The sequence below is a fragment of the Canis lupus genome, chromosome 26 (genome assembly GCF_011100685.1).
Source record: "Canis lupus familiaris isolate Mischka breed German Shepherd chromosome 26, alternate assembly UU_Cfam_GSD_1.0, whole genome shotgun sequence".
In the NCBI taxonomy this organism is placed as follows: Eukaryota; Metazoa; Chordata; class Mammalia; order Carnivora; family Canidae; genus Canis; species Canis lupus.
Genome location: NC_049247.1, coordinates 13937992 through 13959917, shown reverse-complemented (window position 1 = coordinate 13959917; position 21926 = coordinate 13937992). Strand labels below are relative to the sequence as shown.

Genomic DNA, 21926 nt, shown 5'->3' with positions numbered 1-21926 from the left:
ACAGAGGCCCTTACCACCAGCTCCTACTTTGATTCTCCCTGCAGAACACTGATGAGCTGCTCTGTTCCAGATCCCTGACTTCATGATGGGAATGAGCAGGCCACTGCTGAGGAGCTGGAGAACAGAAAGAATGGGAAGAGGCCTCACCTAACACAGCTCCCAACTGCCAACTACTCATTTATTGAAGAGAAAGTGGGAGTTCTGGTTCTGGCCAAGAAGAATTAAGCCCGTTGCTGCCTGTCTCCTGCTGACCGCAGCCAAAACCTCTGGATGAGACACAAAAAGCAAATATCTGAGGATCCTGGAGAGTCAACTCAAAATGGTGGGCTGTGGAGGAAGTAGCCACATGGAGAAAGGGGAGCCTCTTCTCCCTTAGCCATGCCCCAAGTATGAGCTCCAAGAGCAGAGCAGTGTGGTGGTGTAGGAGCTCAAACTCTAAAAGAAATGTCACCTTCTGAAGACCAAGGAAAAGGGCTCTTGCAGTCCAAAGAATGTGTGTGTGTGGGGGGGTGGCTTATGGGGATTTTTCTCCCTCTTTTCTCTGTTGTTTTGCCCCCGAGGCAGTCTCTAGTCATAGCACTGCATGGTGGTAGTGAAGCAGGCAGGTAAAACTGAGAGAAACCCTCTGGAAACCCAAGGGATAGAAACCCCCTGGAAGCTGGAAAGTATAGGGATGAAGAGAGGAACAAACTGAAGGAGAGCCTGTTATTATTTGTACAAGACCCCACACTATCTCAGGCTCATCTCTGAGCTATGCAGGACAGCTCCAACCCAGTTATAGCAAAGGCTCTGAAATCTCAACTAAGATTTAAAATATTGCCATCTCTAGAGGACCTGAATAGACATTTTTTCTGAAGACACAGAGATGGCCAAAAGACACATGAAAGATGCTCAACACCACTAATCAACAGCGAAATGCAAATCAAAACCACAATAAGATAGGACCCCTTACCAGTCAAAATGGCTAGTATCAAAAAGAAGTAAGTCTTGGTGAGGATACGGAGAAAGCAGGATCCTATGTACTGTTAGTGGGAACATAAACTGGTACAGCCAGTTTGGAAAACAGTATGGGCGGGGGGGGGGGGGTTCCTAAAAAAATTTAAAATTCCACTGGTTATTTACTCAAAGAAAACAAAAACACTAACTTGAAAAGATACACACACTCCTCTGTTTATGGTGGCATTATTTACAAGAGCAAGATATGGAAGCAATTTAGGTGTCCATCGATAGATGGATGGATAAGGATGTGGTATAAATATACAACGGGATATTCTCAACCATAAAAAATGAAGTCTTCCTATTTACAACACGGATGGACCTAGAAGGTATTATACTGAGAAAAGTAAATAAAAAAGACAAATATCATATGATTTCACAGATGTGGAATCTAAAAAACAACTGAATGAACAAAAAACAGGAACACCCTATTAATACAGAAAACAAACGTGGTTGTCAGAGGAATGGGGGGATGGGAGGATGAGCAAAATTGTGAAGGAGAGTAAGAGAGTACAAAATTCTAGGTGTAAAATAAATAAGTCCCAGAAATGAAAAGTACAGCACAGGGTATACAGTTAAGAATGTTGTGATAATTATATGGTAATAGATGGTAACTATACTTATTCTGGTGATAATGGATAATGGGTTATTGGGATCACTATGTTGTATACCTGAACTAATATAATATTGCATGTCAACTATTTTCAATTTAAAAAATAAAAAACCACTACTATCTCAGACTAACTATTGAGTAACATATGTGCGGGATAGAGCCAGAGAAGCATAACAAAACCTTTGAAAATTAAGCCGACACCAGAATCACCACCCACAGAAGGCAAGACAGACCTGCAGTCTGAACCTAACCAGGGTGACTGCCTATTTACGATAAACATTTTTTTTTTTTTTTTAAGTAGGCTCCATGCTGGAGCCCACATGGGCTTGAACTCATGACCCTGAGATCAAGATCTGAGCTGAGGTCAAGAGTCAGGCACTTAACCGACTGAGCCACCCAGGTCCCCCTAAAACAAAAAACATTCTCCACAAGATTGTACAACAGGACAAAGTTGGACACAAGTGGACACAGCATAACATTCCAAATGTCCAGGATACAATCTAAAATCTAAAATTACTCGACATACACACCTCACCCCCCACCTCACAAAAACAAAAAACACCCCCCCCCCAAAAAAAAAAACCCTGAGGAAAATGTGACCCTCTCAAGAGAAAAAAAACTCAGATTTGGGGAATCATCAATGACTTTAAAAGTAGCTATTGCAACTATATTCCAAGAGGTAAAAGGTAAAATAGTAAGAAAGAATGATGTTCTGAGCAGAGAAGAGATCTACGTGGAAATTTTGAACTAAAAAAATCTGAAATAAAAAATCCACTAGATGGGCTCAGTAGGAGAATGGGGATGACAAAAGAGCCGGTGAATCTGAAGTTCAATTGAAGAGTTATTATGCAATCTGAAGGACAAAAAGTTTAGGGGAGAAAATGAACAGACAAAGCATCAATGGCCTATGGGATAATATGAGAAGGTCTGACTTTGACATCACTGAGTCCCAGAAAGACAGGAGAAAGAGATTAATGCCAAAAAACAAAACAAAACAAAAAACGGAAGAAATAATGGCCACAAAGTCCCCAAATTTGGTAGAAGACATAAATGTACAGATTTAAATGGTCATTGAACCCCAAAGAGCTCACTAAAACAACGAAGTGGCCTATTTCCTGTAGTCTTTCTCTCGGTAACCTATTCAGGCTTCTCGTAAAAATTATCATTCCTAAGCCATTCATTTTGCGTTCATTGAGCAAATGCATACTTTCATTTAATTGAAAACCCCATTGACAGTAAGAAGCACCATTATTTTGGGTAACATTTAATAATGCTGCCAATGGGGGTCCCTCGGTGGCTCAATTGGTTGAGCGTCTGCCTTCAGCTCAGTTCATAGTCCCAGAGTCCCAGGATCGAGCACCGCATCAGGCTCTCTGAACAGGAGGGAGTCTGCTTCTCTCTCTGCTCCTCACTGCACTCATGCTCTCTTCTCTTGCTCTTTCAAATAAATACATAGAATCTTAAAAAAGAAAAAAAAAAGTAAAGATGCTGGCAATTGATTTGAAGATGTCCTTATAGAGGACATGTCCTGATTGCACAGATGTGAAAACACAGAAAAGGGCATCTTAGAATAAATACAAAACGTCATGTTGAGCACTCACTGAGCACTAGACAGTGTAGTGAGGAGAACAGATATAAACAGAGGAGAACAGATATAAGCATCCAGTCCTAACTCTGGATACCACTCCTCTGACGTTATTCCTCACTCTTGTTGTTTCAGCAGGAAAGGGCAAAGTGTGCATTCTGAAGAAGTCCGTGATCTACTATGTTAAGACTTGTGCAGAGCCACACCTCTTTTCCTCCCCACTTTACAGCCTTCTCTCCCAGCAAGGGAGACACACAATCCGACAGCGACTATTTCCACCCTCATCATTCTCTTCATCTTTATCAGACTGTCCTGTTTTTTCTGGAAAGGGTGACAGGTTAGGTGAGCTATTCTTTTCCTTTTTATTTTTTATTTTTTTAGTTCTTTTCCTTTTTAATTTTAACTTCTCAGACCCCTCCCCCAAAACTTAAAAAATTCCACCCATGTTTGCTGATTTCCTTACATTCATGAAAAATTATATTTGTCTTAACCTGGGACAGTTTTATGTATCTTTAGAGTCCACTTCATTCTCAAGTTATTGACAGAGTACTAAGAGCACTGTAGAAATTAAGTTTAATCAAAAAAAAAAAGGAGGGTCCAGGTTTTTAAAACTGCATTGGCTATGAAGTGACAACCAAGTACACAGTTCTCTTTATAGTATTTGACCCCTTATTCCCACTCCCACTTTTGAAATAAAACATAAGCTGTAAGAGCCGGGGTGTGCATCTCTAATGAGATCTTACTACTCGCTATGAAGCCTTTGGGGAAAACACACACACACACACCTCTACCCTCTATTATATTTGAAAGTCTAGATTCTTTATTCTTTCCTTTTTCCAGACATATAATTCTTAACCCCTGTGTTTCAAATTCATTTTGCTTACTCTACTATTCTGATTCATGAGGAACGACCTCCTATATAATGGTAAGCCCCCCTGGCATCCCTGCAGTGGTCAAACAGCTAGCACAGAACTAGGACTGCCCTTATGAAATGCCACTTTGAGTACCCCCTTCTCAACTCCAAGCCACTGGTCTTTTCTGTACATCCACAGACACACAGGTTTAAAAAAACAATAGCAACAACCCATACCACCACCATAACATTGGTTTCCTAATGAAAGAGACTTCACACAGTCAAATCTGCACTTGAACATGACCAGAGAGGCATTTTACGCAGAGCCTTTAGCTCCTCTTCTAGCAGTCCTGCTCCAGAGGACAAAGTCAGCTTTATGGAATCTGTAGGTCTCCTAATTGACAGGATGCTGTTCAGGTGACAAGGGTCAGGACACTCTGGCTTCCAATGTCCCCCCTAGAGCTGACTGGGCTAACTTACGCAGAAAGCAGAGGCCTCTTCTCTGGAACAACATGGTGGTTTCCTGGGAACCTCGCTGCAGTTGAACACCTAAATGCTCATGCTGTAAACAAACTCTGAAGCATAACCTATAATCCTCAACCCTTCCATTTGGATGCCCTCAAAAGCCCTCTGCATTTGCTCTCCTGGAAAGAGAGTAGTACCAGCTCGGTCCCTGAGGGGAGAGCCTATCAGATAAACTCAAGCCTTTGTACAGCTCATGCTGGAAACTAAAAGGGAGTGCGGGGGGGTGGGTGGGTAAACTACAAACTGAACTGGTTTCATTTGCTGTGCCACATGTGGGGCCACTTATCAGGCCTAGTTTTGGTTTTTTGGTTTGTTGTTTTTTTTTTTTTTAAAGAAAAACTGGACATCCCTGAGGAGTTCAATTCTTGAGCTCAGAGATTACCAGCCATTTTAGGAAGCCTGGAGAAAAATTTTCTTTCAGTAGAGCACACTCACATTATCTTTCTGCTCTAAGGGAAGGGGGTAGCGGAGGGGTGAAGGTCAGGAGTTGAAAATATTATTGGACACGATAATTATTTGTGCAAGCTGCTGCACTGGGCGGCAGAGGTCTGAGGCTTGGCACACAGGAGGGCCCGCTTCGCGATCTGATCCCCCCACCGAGCAGCCTGCCACCTGCAGCCCGGGGCCGGGCCCGGGGGTGGGGGTGCGGGCGGACCCTGGCCTCCAGCCATGCTACCTCTCTTCGGGGCACTGCATCAGACATGGCAGATGACCAGCCAAAAAAAAAAAAAAAAATAGACAAGGAAAAGAAAAGACAAGGGCGAGAGGGGATGGGGAGGGGGAAAAGACCTAAAATTTGGACTCGAAGGGTCTTTTCAAACACTTTAATCCTTTCGTGCTGATGGTTCCTGGAGCGTCCGTGGCTGGCACCAGACCCTGTACCAGGAAAATCCGACTCCCTAAGCCAAAGCGTTAAAGAGAAGACTGCTAATCAGCTAAATAGAAACTGGAACCTGTTCCCACCAAGTCCCTTTTCCCCCCATCACCAGAGGGACACCATAGTGTTCTGAAATACACTCTTGACATCATTTGGCAGGCAACCCTATTCTGTTGAACATGATTCAGCCCTTAGGTTATTGTTTTTAATATTAGAAAGTGAGCTTTTAAATGCCAAACAAATTTTGCAGCAGGGGGACAAAAGATATTCCAAGTGGTCTCACTGGACCTTCTACCAACTGTGTCCACCAAATGGCTTAAAAGACCACCTTCCTGTGGTGTTTCAGATATGAGGCAGAGACATAGCTCTGTCCAACTATTACCTAATGCAAGACTTTGTTCTCCAAGTTGACAGAGACAGTATTTAAGGATCAGGGCTGAACGAAGGCAGGCAAGGCTGTGGAGTGAGAACGTAGCACTGTGAGCAGCAGAGGGAATGAGTGAGCGCGGTAGAGGGGCAAAGCCCCAGCAGAAGCGGCCATGGCTACAAAATGTGGCTTTCACTCACACCTACCTCCTGTCCATGTTGCCACTGACCATGAGGCTGGGAGGGCTGTTCCTGAGGTTGACGCACGTGAAATCACCAAGTGCATTACCAAGCTTTGAGAGGCAGCGTTCTGCTTCCAGGCTGTACACCAGGATCTGGAGAGGAAGGAAGATACATGAGCATGGGGTTGCACACAGCAGGCCTGCATCCAACATTTATTTCAGCACTGGTACTCAGCTCCCCTTAAGGAACATGTTCCACCGCTTCATTTCCTGACATTTTCCAGGTCATGACCAGATAGGGATGCAGCTCTTAGAATGACAAAATGAAACGCAAAAGAAAATAAAAGAACATCCAAAGATTTCCTCATACCAAGGTGCACAATCCTAGGACACAAAGATTTTTTAAAGATTTCATTTATTTATTCATGAGAGACACAGAGAGAAAGAAAGAGAGGAAGAGACACAGGCAGAGGGAGAAGCAGGCCCCATGCAGGGAGCCCGACATGGGATTCGATCCCTGGTCTCCAGGATCACACCCTGGGCTGAAGGCGGCACTACGCCATGCCACCTGGGCTGCCCGAAAAAAATCTTTTTAATTGAGGTATAGTGAACATTTCCAAACATTTCTCTCTTCAGCCACTCTCCACTTGCTAATTTTAGGAGGTTCGGTACTATAAGATGTGGAAGCAAACAAAGTAGCCTTGATCTCTAGACAATGTATGCATGATGTTTGGACATTTCTGCGCTTTCTCTCCAGCAAAAAGAAAAAAACATGATTCATAAATCTTTCTAAAGATTAGTTAAGCCTTTTATTTAAAAAAATCTTAGTAATTCAATAAATTAACATTAAATGCTTGCTATGGCACACCTAAGTGGCTCCGTGGTTGAGCATCTGCCTTCGGCTCAGGGCATGATCCCGATGGGATCGAGTACCGCATCAGGCTCCCCGCAGGAAGCCTGCTTCTTCCTCTGCCTATGCCTCTGCCTCTTTCTGTCTCTCATGAATAAATAAACAAAATCTTAAAAAAAAAAAATAAACGCTTGCTATAGATTAGTCACTGTTGTAAATATACATTTATCAACTATCAGGATACAGATTCTTATTTCAGTATGGAGAGGTTGATGGTCTCCACCTTGAAAACCATGATCACATTTCTAACAAGTGAATCTTTGGAAATGCTTCACAGTTAAAACAGATTATCATATTAATTAACTATTGCCAGCAGCACCTGAAAGAAAAAGAGGCAATTAAAAATTTTTAAATGCCTTCCTAGTCCATTAAGATTATAGAGAACCCGCTGAATTTTATTTTTATTTTCATGCAGTTGAAAATAAGTTTGGGGCTCCCGGATGGCTCAGTGGTTGAGCGTCTGCCTTTGGCTCAGGTCGTGATCCCAGGGTCCTGGGATCAAGTCCTGCAAAAGTCTTCCCACAGGGAGCCTGCTTCTCCCTCTCCCTATGTCTCTGCCTCTTTCTCTGTGTCTCTCATGAACAAATAAATAATCTTTAGGGGAAAAAAGGAAGTAAGTTTGAAAAAACTCCAATTCTAAAATATCTGGAAAAAAAGTTATTCTTCCAAGTAAGAACACAGAAATAATCAAATCTTCTATCTACAGTGAATAACCTAGAAGCTGCATATAATCAGCTCCTGGAGGGAGGAAAAAAAATTAACAGCAACCTCACAGTCTCTCATAAGGATAATTTTCCATGCTTCTGTATCATAATAAGAGTTTTCAGTGGTGTTCCTGGACTCAATTTCATTTTGTTTTCAACCTCCATAGTAGGAAGGTAGGCCTCTATCTTGCAAATGTCGAGGGTAAACTTCAGAATTAAAGTCTGATACTGAGTCCATCTTTACTTATTCTTTTTTTGACAAGTGGATGGGTCATCTCTGAGTGGCACAGGGAAATCTGATCCCTCTCCAGAAAGAGTGCAAATTCCTCATAAAGGCATCAAAGTTCGTAGTCAAGAGTCAAGTATTTTCTAAAATGTTTAATAATTCAACGAATCAGAATATCCGAAGAGTACCTTTACCATTAGGGTTAGTTAAAGACCACAGAGATTAGAAAACACATTACCCATCTCAGAGGCGGTTCTTTCCATGTTAAAAGTCCCTTAACGACCTTTACCATTTCTCCCTCCCTCCCTCCCTCCCTCTCTCTCTTTTAATAAGGTTGAGCAAATGGGACTTCATTTTATCTGATTGCCACAGACTAGTGAGATTAATTATTCATGCTCACACTCCCCCTCTTGTTAAGACCATGCATTAGACTAATTTTTCTCTTTATTGCCCTAGTTGGGTGAGTCTCAACCCATGGCCACTTGACTCCCTCTCAGAGGTGTATGGATATGCTGGAAAGAAGGAAAATACTACTCAGAGCTAAAATCTCAGAGAAAATGTTCTACACTAATGTGACCACCAAATCAATAGATATTGCTGGGGATTTTTCAAGTACCAAGTGTATGTTACAAAAGAGCCTAAATAAGTGATTATAGAGAAGATCTTTATTTTAAGTATGATTTCAAGTGACGAGGTTAAGACTAGTATAAATTTTGCAGAGGTAACTAAGGAGATGTGGTGTGTAGTCAGAGGACACTGGGTAATTTTCCTTGCTCTTTGGGTTCCATGTAGATAACTAGAGGGCATCTGATGGAAATGAGCATTGTTTAAAAAGAACTTCAGCAGAAGGTTCTTTCCTTTTTTTCTTCTTAGAAAATACTTAGTATTTTCATAAATCTTAGAATCCAAAGTTTCAATTTTGTTAGCTATTCAGATTTCTCTAAAATCTTTCTTAAACAATCTATTTTTTTCTGATTTCAAATGTAATAGATCTTGTAACAAATTTTTAAAAATATTTTATTTATTTATTCATGAGCGACACACACAGAGTGGCAGAGACACAGGCAGAGGGAGAAGCGTGGGACTCGATCCTGAATCCCAGGATCACGCCCTGTGCCAAAGGCAGATGCTCAACTGCTGAGCCACCCAGGTGTCCTGATCTTGTAACAAATTCTAACAGAATTACATAACAAGAAGTGGTAACCTTCCATAGATGTCTCTCAGAAAAAAACTACACTTTAGCAGTTCAGTGTATATCCTGCTAGACTTTTTTTCTGACATATGTCTGCCTTGTCTGTTTCTGTGTGTATAAAACTTTTTCTTTTTCTGAATGAGATTACTGTTTTACAACTTGTTTTTCCTAAACAACATGAGTGAGAGTCCTTTCTTCATTAGTATCATAGATAAATCTTGTTCTTTTTAATGGCTGCATAGAATTTCTCTATGGATATATAAGATACTGGTGGCTACTTGGATTGTTTCCAATTTTTTAGACCAATAATGTAATTCATTCAACAGCTAAGTCAACAAATATTTATTAATCATCTTTGCAGTAGGTACTGGAATGAATAGGGATGGCGGATGACATGCAGAAGCCTCAGCCTGCTGCCAGCTGAAACAATCTACCTCTTCACCAGCTGGTGCACAGCCACCAGCTGTCCTGCTCCTCCATACATGGGACTTGCCTCTCTGAGGAGATCCACCTTACAGCCAGCCATGTCCTTGCATCTGGTGTTGTAATGGCAGGGTAGAATCAGGAAGGAAGTAGCAGCCACAGGGTTGACATATGAGATACCCTGGTACAGGTGTGACCGTACCTTCCAGGTATGACTTGGAATATTTAATGTGCCCAGGACTGGCTTTCCAACCAAAGCATGAAGGAAAGAGCTGACAAAAAGCTATTGACCCTGCAGTGGGTAGGTGAGGTCCTTCACCTACCCAGTAAGAACTGAGGATTGCACTGCAAATGTTTCCTAAGTGTGGGACTGCTACTACCTTCATAATGAGACAGAACCCAGTTGCATTAAGAAATCACTATGAAGAGATTATAGAGCTTACAGTCCCAGACTTTTGGTCATATACTGATAAATAAGAAAGGAAATCAATTTCTGTTTTGATTTTAAACTTACCCAAACAGTAAATTCTCCTCATACTCCTCTATCTGCCAAAGGCATCACAACAACCTAAGCAGCTGGCTCACCTCCTTAGGTGAGGCACTGCCTTTCCAGAGGAGTGAGGAATGGTCAGAACGCTTCCTTACAAGATGATAGTGGCATTTAAAAGAGCATGGTGATTTAAAGATCACTTGTCTGCCACCATTTAAAAAAGAAAGCAACAAAGGGAGCTATAGGTTGGGAGACACCAGGCTGAGAGAGTCAAAGATAAAATGCATGGTTTGGGGGAGGATATCTGAAGTCCTTGGAGATGACAAAGTCTACCTCTTTCCGGATTCCCTAAGAAACCACCCCTATTACTACACCACACACTTTGTTCTTATAAAGGGGACTAGTCATGGTAAGAAGCCAAATTCTAGAGAGTAAAGCAAAGAATCCTCATGTTCTTCCTCTTCTGTCCCGATTAAGCTTATCTTGTGCCCTCTCTATACCCTTGGCAGAGTTCAACTTGACAAGTTCCCCTCTTGTAGTACTAAAGCTACTGATTATCTACACACTTCAGCTGGTGTTCCCAAGGACCCATCTTGAACTGCATATCAGCTGCTTTCCCCAGAAGGGTTGGTTCTCAAATACTGGAGGCTGATTTGGGCAGGCCAGCTGAGGAGGCTCTGTTACCAAGCACCACATGCTATAAAACACTGCTCAGACTTAGACTCTAAGTTCCTTGGAGCAGAAATCCTATCATTCATTCCTGCAGCAGTGATCAAAGACCCAGCATGTGCTAGGAGATTAACTGATTGGTACATGGTATCTGGCAAACCCAGAGCTTACCACAGTCTGGTTCATAATAAATACCCAGATACACTTTTTTTTGCTTGACACGTTCTTTCCCATTTCTGGATGCCTAATCTTACTACTGCATATTCAAAGTATCAATTCATCTCACTCAAAATAGAAGGAGGTTCCACAGATCTCTCTCCAGAATATCCAGATTCTAGAACACCCAAACTGTATCCAGGCTAAGGTTTTACCCTGACAACACAGCAGACTAGAATATGTGGAAAACCCTCCTGTTTACAAACACTGAAAGTGCTGGGTAAGTTTCAGTCTATTAAACATTCTTCAAACATTCTGTTTAACTCCTAAGAAATCAGAGAAATTCTCAGGAGCCAAAAATGAAGAGGGCGCTAAAACCAGAAAAGGAAGTGGCACTCATGTCAGGGGCTGCTCTGAGGACATCTGCCAATGTCAGGAGCCTAGAACTAGGGAAAGAGGAGGCAAAGTTTCTACCCAGCACCAAATGGAACACCAGAACCAAGATGTCTATCTACCACTGGGGCCATTGTATGGATAGCACACTCAAAAAGCAAAATAGGGAGAAAGCCAATCTACTGGCAAAGAGAGCCTACCTGAAAACTTGTCTGACTCAGGTTCAGCTCAGGATGAAAAATGTGGACCCTGGGTTTGAATTTATACTACCCGCAAGGCCCCAACTCCCTATGCCTAGTAATTATTTTCAGGTTGGTAACAGGTCTCCTGGTACCTGGCAGAGTCTTCTCAGGAGGAAGACCCTCTCAACCCAGACGCCTTAGGAAACCTACAAATCAAGATCAGCCAAATATGAGTTCATAATAAAAAAATCCCAGGGCAGCCCCAGTGGCCCAGCAGTTTAGCGCTGCCTTCAGCCCGGGGTATGATCCTGGAGACTCAGGATCGAGTCCCATGTCAGGCTCCCTACATGGGGCCTGCTTCTCCCTCTGCCTGTGTCTCTGCCTCTCTCTCTCTCTCTCTCTCTGTGTGTATCTGTCATGAATAAATAAAGTCTTTGAAAAAAAAATCATAAATACAGAAAGAGAAAACTCAGCATAAATTAGAGGTAGAAAACAAACAGAATAGACTTCCAAGAATATCATATACTTATTAGGTAAAACAAAAATGTTTGCTGAAAACGTTTATAGAAATAAAAGAGGGTGAGGGTTCAAAACCAGCAGAACAGCCTTGAGATAAAATAAATAGAATTTCTAGAAATTATAAAGGCAATGGATGAGTTCAACAAGTAATTAGAGTTCAAGAGAATTCCGTAAACCAAAGACAGATTTGAAGACATCTTTCAGAACGCAACACAGAGAGGCAGTGATGTTAAGTGTGAGCAAGCAGTGCATAGCACAGAGGACAACAGGCTGGTCCAATATACATCTACCCTGAGGTTCCAGACAGGAACAACAGATAGGATGAGGGAGAGGAAGATTTTGACAAAGGCTCAGAATGTTCTACAACTGAAAGGGAACAAGCACAAGAAATCCCAAATGGGAAAAATAAAAAAGTCCATGCACACCTACAGACACATCAGAGAGAAACCAAAGAAAAGTAAGGAACAGATCTTCAAAGCAGACAAAAGAAGAGAAAGAGTCCTGAGAGCAATGGCCCTTAGACTGACAGCCAAGTTCTCAGTGACACCAATGGAGTCAAAACCAGTAATCTCTTCAAAGGGCTGAGAGAAAAGAACTGTCAGCCTACCATTATAAAGAACAAGCAAAACTACCTTAGACTGAGGTGAAATAAAGCGGTTTTGGGGATAAAAACAGAGAACTCTTATGCCTAAGAGACTCTCACTAAAGGAACATCTAAAGAATATACTTTTAGAAGGTGGAAAATCATTCCAGAAAAAAGGCCTGGGACACTGGAACAGTGAGTAAAAATTCAGGTAAATGTGCTTAAGAATATGCAAATACTATCCACAACAACAATGCTGATTGGGGGTTAAATACGCAGAACAGACTGTCTCATCCTTCTTATTCCAAACAGACAAATGCCACGGATCAGGGCAATTCACCAGGACCACAAAGATTCCAGATGCCCAGGGGACCCTCCAGCACTACAGCCTGCAGTGCAGTGGCAGTGCCTGTGTGGCACATAGGAGGGACTCAATATGTATTTGACGAAAGAATGAATAAGTGCTACACATCTCTGCCTGTATCTATCGATTACAGGCCAACAGCACACTGGCCTACAGTAGAGATTTGCTCCACGCATACAAATGAACACATTAAGTCGATTTGCTTTTGCACTCACAGCAGCATATTTAGCCGTTTCAGAAGTGGGAGGTACAGTTTCATTCAGTACAGATCCTAAAGTACAAGATTAGTAATGCTCATTAAAAAAAAAAAAAAGATACAAAAGAAAAAGACTTCTCGGTCTTTGGAATAGAATTTAGTCATGTACATGACCCACTTTGCTATTCTGACCCAACCTAAGTATGACCCGCAAAAATGTGGTTAAAAATTTCATTATAAAAAAATGCAGGGTCTGCATATTCATGTTCACATACAAAGCTAAGTGAACAGCCTCTATAAATTCACAGATGAGCTAAGATTTAAAAAAAACGATGAGAAAGACAACTGGGGTGGGAGGGGGGATCTAGTGAGAAAAGAGTAAATCATACACAAAACAGCCAATAAAAAAATAAAAAAGCAGTTAATATACATGAATAATGGATGTCTGATTTAAAAGCAGTTTACTCCGATATGATGTAATTTTTGACAATCAGCCAGAGAGACTATTTTGTAAGTCCTTGCCAGAGAGAAGTCAGAGTGTGAGGCTTGGTAACACGGCGTATCTGTGAACATGTGCACAATGACTCTCGCCGCCATCCCAAAGGTGACTTTCTGTTGGCAAACAGAAACTTGCCTCCCAGGTGCACTTAGCAGCAGCAACCAGCAAGATGCGAAGCTTGAAGAAATGGACCCCCGACACAAGTGCAAATCCCTGAAGTGTAGCACCCCCTCAACAGTTTCCATGACATGCTCCTGGCACAAGCCACAGTCAAATGCAGCACAAAGGGAGCAGCAGCCTGGGCTGCTTTCATGTTTAAGTTTTAATTGGAGTGACAAGCCCACAAGGCCAAGATATTTCAGGGATGGGACGGTGTTGCTGAGTGTCGCCAGGCGCTGGGTAGGCAAGGCCCGTGTGCGCTCCCCACCACCACGTGCCAATGCACCTGCAACCCCCGCTGTTCCAGGACTGGACTCTGCCTGGGAAGGCACTGCCAATCACTGCAGGCTGTGCCAACGTGGGGGCTTTGTGGTGTGGGCAGATGTCTACAAAGGACCAGAGTGAGGCCAAACCAACACCTATTGTGACCTAAACCTGAAAAGAACCCAGAGAGCAAGAGTACGCTTGGGTGAAAATGCAGGCAGACATAATCCAAATCTCTCTCCCTCTCTCTCAACCCTACGTCCATAAATGCTGGAAATAATAAAGGCAAGGCAGGTCTGCTCTGTGGGGGTGAGCAGAATATGGCTCTCTGCTTTGCTTCAGGGCTCTCTCTAGACAATCTCTGTCCTAGTGCTAGAATAAGGAACAGAGATGTGACCACAAAGAACTGGTTGAGGGGTACGTAAAACAGGAACTGTTCCTCATCAGAGCATTCAGCACAATGAAGATATTATGCAAACGTATAACCAAAAGCTGACAATCCTCACATCCTCCTGTTAGGCTCCCAACATGCCTCATGGTAAACAGAATGCGCAGCCAGCTTCAAAGCACTTCAGCAGTAACCACAGGTAACTGCTCACAGCCCTCATGAGAAAGCTTTTCCACCTCTTTCATACATGGAAGAAAATGAAGGCTGCTGCTGATGAAATGAATTCTTGAAAATCACAGGCAACCTGGACATCATTTCTTTAATAGAAAGACTGCAAGCAAGATGATCCCCATGGGACAGTGTCAGTAAGCCTACAGACTTAACATCGGACTCGACGTGCAGGCTGTCACACTGGCCTGGCTCTCCATTCCCATTTGACTAGCCCAGTGACTTCTAGCTTGGCCCCAGGTTAGACAGGACAAAGGCTTAGAAGAGGGCAGAGTGTGGACACATAGGACAGCTGATGGGCGAGAGTGAACAAATTCACTGAATAGTCAGGGCCTTTGGTGTCAGGCAGACGGTCCACCCTACAGCTGTGGTTCATGACTGTACACCCACACAAACACGAGCTTAGAAGTGCTTCGCACATAAATAATACTATAAATTGTAGCTGTTCATAATAATCCTGATATTCCTTTCACATAAATCCTTTCAGAATATTCCATGTGATTCTCACAACCACCAAGTGGAAGACAAATACTACTACCTACATTTTATACATGGAGACGCAGAGGCCTAAATCATTTTGAATAGCTTGCCCCAATTACGTAGGTGACAATAGTAGCCAAGGACACAGCAGGCAGAGCCCAGCCAGTCCCATCCCAACGTCAGTGTCTGCCACTGTATCACAATACCTTTCTGGTTTCCAAGAAAAATGGTTATTAATGATGACTAATGTTTATAGTGTTCTCTTAGGTGTAAAAGACTACCATGATGCAGTCTCTCACCTGCTCCCCACAATCACATATGGGGTGGGTCACACGATTTCACTTGCTGTACACATGAAGAAATGGGGGTGTGAAAAGGTCAAAGCATTTACAGAGTTATAAGGTTTTGGAGCCAACATTCAAACATGGGTGGTAGGCCTCCAGGCCCATGGTCTTTAAACCTCTATCCCACGGGGCACAGCGTGTCGCCCCAGGACAAGAAGCATCACAGTAACTCTTGACATGCAGATTCTCAGGCCCCACCCCAGACCTCCTGACTCAGAAACCTTGGGGGTAGGGTCAGAGATCCATATGTTTCTATACCCCCTTGGCATTTGAGAACCCCTCGTTGCACCTATACTGCCTCCCAGGCCAAAAATGAGTCTCCATCATGACATATTACTCAGCTGTAAATGCTTACTTCCTGCCTCCCAGCTAATGCTAATCTAGTTAAGGATAGCGCTGGGCAGTAACTACCAAAAGGTGAGATTTAGACCAGGTACCACACAAGTCAGAAAAGAAGGGTGCTCACTGAGAGCCAGGCTATCAGTAAGGCTCCTTCTGAGAAGTGAGACTCTGGATGGACCTTTCCTGCAAGGACATGGAGAGACAGGAGGGAAAGAGGGAATGCTACCACTAATCAGTAACAAACGTGTCATATCATAGATTGAGTCTTACTGGAGCAAAGGACACATTCTGGAGGTGTGGGATGGAGGGCAGGAACTTGACTCCCATAGGTCTTGAGGGCCAGGCTGAAGGCTAGCACCAGGGCTTTACCCACAGTCCTCAGCACATAGCCACTGCTCCGATAAAGCCTGACAGAAGCTATGAGGAGGTACACTAACAGGTGGTATAAGAGTTCAGAGGTGCAGAAAGAGCAGGGACAAGTGAGGAAGGTGGACTGGGGAGCAATTATTTTCATGTCATTTTTGTGAACATGAGACAAGAGTTCATACCCCAAGGAAACACTGCAGTATAATGAGGCCACCTAGGAGAGCAGATGGAGCCTGACCAGAGGTCCTAGCCTAGAAAGATCCAAAGGATCTGGGTATTGAATTTGGTCCACGTCCAGTCAGGGGGTCCCATATCAATGGACCTTTCTGGAGCAGGAGAGGAGCAGAGGCTGGGGCCCAGGTCCCAGTAGTGCTTTCTGCACGCCCCAGTTCAGACGGTTCCTGGCCTCGTTTATTCTAATAGTTTTTGTTTTGAAACAACCAGTTATCATCTTACAATCCTATAGATTGGAAACCTACTGTGGGTCTCATTGGCTAACACCTAGGTGTCAGCAATGTTCCCTGCTGCAGCATAGGGAAGAATTTGTTTCTTTGCTTTTTCCAGCTTCTAGAAGCTGCCCACATTATTCCCTGGCTCTTAGATCCCTTCCCTCCATCTCCAAGCCGTCAACAGAGAGTCAGGACCTTCTCACAGGGTACTACCCTGGCCTCCTCTCCTGCCTCTCTCTTCTACTTTTAAGAACCTCTGCAGGATGCCTGGGTGGCTCAGAGGTTGAGCATCTGCCTTTGGCCCAGGGCATGATCCTGGGGTCCAGGGATTGAGTCCTACGTCAGTCTCCCTGTGGGGAGCCTGCTTCTCCCTCTGCCTATGTCTCTGCCTCTCTGTGTCTCTCATGAATAAATAAATAAAAAAATTTTTTTTTTAAAGAAAAGAACCTTTGCGATTACAAGAGGCTTACCCAGATAAGCCAGAAAAATCTCCCTATTTTAAGGTCAGGGGATTGGCAACCTTACTTCCATCTACAACCTTCATTCCCTTTTGTCCTGTAACCTAACCTATTCACAGGTTCTAGCAATGTGGCCATGTGGTGAAGGGGCACTCTGTTGGATTTCTGGCCTCATCGTGATACACTGTAAACCTCATTACTCATCTCAAATTCCTTCATTTGGAATATGATCGCTCAAACTTGGACTGAGCTGAGTTTTCCTTTACTCTGCAAATTAACACACAGAGAGAATGCTTAAAAGAGTAACTTTCTGTCCATTAGGACTCATCTGCAGCTCAATAATTTATAATTATTAACCTACTCTAACATGATGCCTCACTGAAACTGGAGTGCTGAGTAGATGAATAAATCATATTCCATCTATATGCTGAATAAAAAGCAAAGTTCTCTAACTTTTAGTATTTGTTAGTCTAAGCTGCTACGTGTATTTGAAAACAGTGAAATGTCTTCAATAATCTGACATCCCACTCACACAGGTCATTTTCTGTGTGCCTGTCTGGACATAAACACATCAAAAGCATGTAGCGTATTCTATAGTGTTACTGACAAACATTTCCCATAGCCCTCCCCCCACTGCCCCCTGATCTTTATTAAGTGAAAAACAAGCTAATTTTTTAAAAAGAATTTTATTTATTTATTCATGAGAGACACAGAGAGAGGCAGAGACACAGGCAGAGGGAGAAGCAGGCTCCCGTACGTAGCCCAATACAAGACTTGATCTCAGAACCCCAGGATCACGACCTGAGCTAAAGGCAGACACGCAACCACTGAGCCACAGGTGTCCCAACAAGCTAATTTTTAACCCTCACAAAACCTAGTTGAGTCTTGGCACAAATATGGCCCAAACAGCATCTGGTCAAAGAAACCAAAACCATACTTATCTGTGAGGTGAAACAAACACAAAGGTCAACTCCAAGTTCACACTCTTCCTTGGGTGTGGATTGGTAAACCAGGATGGAAATTCCACATAAATAATCAAGAAAGCCATTAGCAAAATTGGGTCCTATTAACACACCATCTGTAGATCTTCTTTGGATAGGTGAAGAGAATTACAAGATACAAACTTCCAGTTATAAATAAATTATGGGAATGAAAAGTACAGCACAGAGAATATAGTCAGTAATATTGTAATAACATTGTATGGTGACAGATGGTAACTACACTTGTGGTGAGCATAGCACAATGTATAGAATAGTCAAATCACTGTTATACACCTGAAACTAATATAACATTGTATGTCAGCTATACTTCAATTAAAAAGAGAGAAGAGGGGATCCCTGTGTGGCTCAGTGGTTTAGCGCCTGCCTTTGGCCCAGGGCACGATCCTGGAGTCCCGGGATCGAGTCCCGCATCGGGCTCCCCGCGTGGAGCCTGCTTCTCCCTCCTCCTGTGTCTCTGCCTCTCTTTCTCTATCATAAAATAAATAAACAAATCTTTAAAAAAAAAAGAGTGAGAGAGAGAAGAGGGGCACCTGTTGGCTCAGATGGTTGAGTGTCTGCCTTCAGCTCAGGTCATGATCCCAGGATCCTGGGATTGAGCCCAGCATCAGGCTCCCTGCTCAGCAGGGAGTCTGCTTCTCCCTTTTCCTCTGCCCCTCCCCACTGCTTGTGCTTGCTCTCTCTCTTTCTCTCTTTCAAATGAATAAATTAAAAAAAAAAAAAAAGGAAAAAAATTAGACCCTAAATAAAATTCTAAGCTAATTCAAGAGGCAAAGGAGAAGAAAGGCAATGATCCTCATATACTTCAGGATAATCATCTTGTAATCTTGTACAAGCTTCAATGTTTATAAAAACTAGGAAATGATACAAATGTCACTGGTATACAAAAATCATGCAAATGTAAGTGAAGACAAAAGATGTTTAAGACACAGTGCCAGCCCTCTCCAATAAGGCTTCTTGTGTCAGAGGCTCTGACACAAAGTGACTCAGCATTCATATTAACTTAATCCATTAGTTCTGCAAGAAGCTAAATTAATCCATCCCTTATCTATTCTAAATGTATTCTTCCAAAAACAATTCTTGGGAAAATGAATCTTGCAAAGCATCACAGACTGTTATCCCTACAAGCATGGCTTTAGCCCGATTATCCTTGCACTAGTCCCCATGTTCCAGCCAGCCCGTATCACCCAAATGCTGCTCCCCTGCCTCGCCTCAAACTTCTCCCCTCTAGGTCTGTGGCCTGTGCCTGGGCTTGCCCCCTTCCCAGTCTTTCCATGATGAACTCTAACTTGACCTAAAGCTAGGGGGTGGGAAGGTGAAGGAGGAACCTGACAAGCGCTGAGCACCAGCCCCAAACAAAGCACATTGCCTGCCTTTCCCAGGTCTTCTCCCTTTCCAAATGGGGGATCTTAAGGCATGCACATAACCCACCTAAGGTTTATCTGACTCCAGAACCTTGCCAAGTCCCCAGTGGCTATTCCACTACTTGACTGGAGCTGAAAATACTTTCTCCTGTATTTCCATCCTCTGAACTGTCATTCCCTCTCAAGAGTGGTTCAGGACTGCTAGAGACACTAAAGCCCTCTTAACTTCCTAAACAGCAGCAATATTCCAAGAAATGCTTTTTGTGGAGTCACTTGTCATTGGTTGCATAGGCTATCAGAGGTGGTGGTGTCCCAAAAGGTCTCTAAAGTCAGAGGTTCCATGCTCTGCCCTGAGAAACCCTAGAGCCATGGAGGTGCTTTGGGGTTTCTACAGCATGTGAGAATTTATTATTATTCATTAACAACACAGAACGATTGTCTCACCTCCTGGTACCATTTTAGTGCTAAAACACATATGAAATGCATTTTAATGTTCAATCATCAATGGTTTATCTGTATAACTTTTCATTGCTCTGAAATTCAGCAACTTCAATAAGAAGGCCTCCACAAGCCTCAGGTCCATCTTTATGGGGAGAAAACCACCTTTCTGTTGCTAAGTTACTGGTAAGGCCCATGAGGCAGTAAGCCCCACACAAAGGTTGTTTTGATTCATCTCGGTTTCCAGCACGATCAGAAATCTAGCACATCAAGGCACCTGGGTGGCTCAGTTGGTTAAGCATCTGACTCTTGATTTCAGCTCAGGTCATGATCTCAGAGTTGTGATCTCAGTGTGGTAGCATCAAGCCCTGCATTGGGCTCCCCACTCAATGGGGAGTCTGCTTGAGGCTCTCTCCCTTTCCTTCTCTTCCTCCCTCCACTTGCACACACACTCTCTCTTTTATTTATTTTTTTAAAGATTTTATTTATTTATGAGAGACATAGAGAGAGGCAGAGACACAGGCAGAGGGAGAAGCAGGCTTCTTGCAGGGAGCCCAAGATGGGACTCGATCCCAGGTCTCCAGGATCATGCCTTGGGCCGAAGGCTACCGCCAAACCGCTGCACCACCCAGGGATCCCCTCTCTCTCTCTTTTAAAAAAAGAAAAAGAGAAATCTAGCATACAGCATGGGTGCAATAAGCAGTCACTAACAATGGCAGCAACCTCAACAGCAAAAATGGACCTTTTTGGTAGTCCACATCACTTAGTAACCCAGAAAACGGGTCTCCAAGAGCTGTTTTCCTAAATTTCTCCAAGAACAAAGTATATATAAAAAATTTTAAAGCTTTTAAGGTGAGAGTGAAAAGGAAATTAGCCATTTACTTTGTGAACTTTCAATTTTAAATTAGTCATCCTGTTTGTAAAATATGAAGGTTTTGTTCTCTGGAATAGAACTTTGAGCAAAAGATGGATTTCCTATTCTGGTGTAGGTATGGGAGAGAGGAGCCCGAATCCATGGGCACTGTGTTTCTGATTCCAAGGGCTTTCTCGGATATATGTTTCAACTTATGATGAGCACAAACCACCAATCCAGAGTCCTTTCACGTCCATGAACAGGGAATGATTATCATAGGAGACGTTAGCAATTATTTTCCAGCGTGATGTAAGCTGAGGCAGCAGCGCCAAGCAAGCGTCCTTGTCAAACACGTTCCAGCCTTCTGGATTACTTCACTCACATCTCCCTGGTTAGGATGCACGCCGCATGCTGCTTAATACAATCTGCCATCCAATGCCAAGTACTTCAGAACTAAATTAGGAAATATGTCCAAATACATGGAATGATGCTAGGAGCCCTAAATGGGTCTCTTTCCTTTATGAGGCATGAGACTCTTCGTCAACATAATGCTCTTAAATGAGGCAATTCTAGCTTCTAACCCTCTACCTCTAAGAGCAAAATTTAATTCAAACAGCATAAGAATTAATAAAGATAATACGGTATCATAAATAGCATTTTCATGGATGAAGTGTTTTTGACAGATTCAGGAAATGTGAGACATAAAAACAAATCTTAGAGCAATGGTAACAGAGTTGACACTGATTTTCGCACTGTAGCACAATGGAGGCTAGAGTAATTGCAATAACATTTGCTTTCCCTCATGATCACATGCCACTTAGCAATGGCTATCTTTCAAGTTATTTATGCCACTGAAGTCAAGAGCCCAACAAGGCAATACCAAAACTCTGGAACTTGGGCAGCCCGGGTGGCTCAGCGGTTTAGCGCCACCTTCAGCCCAGGGTGTGATTCTGGGGTCCCGGGATCAAGTCCCACGTCAGGCTCCTTGCATGGAGCTTGCTTCTCCCTCTGCCTGTGTCTCTGCCTCTGTGTGTCTCTCATGAGTAAATAAAAAAAAAACAAAAACAAAACAAAAAAAACAACAACTCTCAAAACTCTGGAACTTTTAAGTCTGGGGATCCCTGCACACAGGCAAACCAAGATGTACCAGAGCACTAACTCTCTCTCTCTCTGATCCTTCCTACCTGAGCTGGAAACAGCTGAACAACCAGCTGTATTTACAAGCCTTTTAAGACTAAATACATCTATCTATCTATCTATCTTTCTTTCTTTCTTTCTTTCTTTCTTTCTCT

General features: G+C 43.0%; 1 protein-coding gene and 1 long non-coding RNA gene across 2 annotated transcripts in view; one reads left to right on the top strand and one right to left on the bottom strand.

Moving 5' to 3' along the window:
* FBXW8 (F-box and WD repeat domain containing 8) overlaps positions 1-21926 on the bottom strand; it is a 120955-nt gene that overhangs the window by 15538 nt on the left and 83491 nt on the right. The window contains exon 8 of the mRNA XM_038575223.1: positions 6023-6150. Within this exon, the coding sequence (XP_038431151.1) occupies positions 6023-6150 (128 nt within the window). The remainder of the gene's footprint in view (positions 1-6022; positions 6151-21926) is intronic.
* Positions 10960-21926, top strand: part of LOC119866166 — a 54466-nt gene continuing 43499 nt past the window's right edge. The window contains exon 1 of the long non-coding RNA XR_005379229.1: positions 10960-11047. This is a non-coding gene — a long non-coding RNA (uncharacterized LOC119866166). The remainder of the gene's footprint in view (positions 11048-21926) is intronic.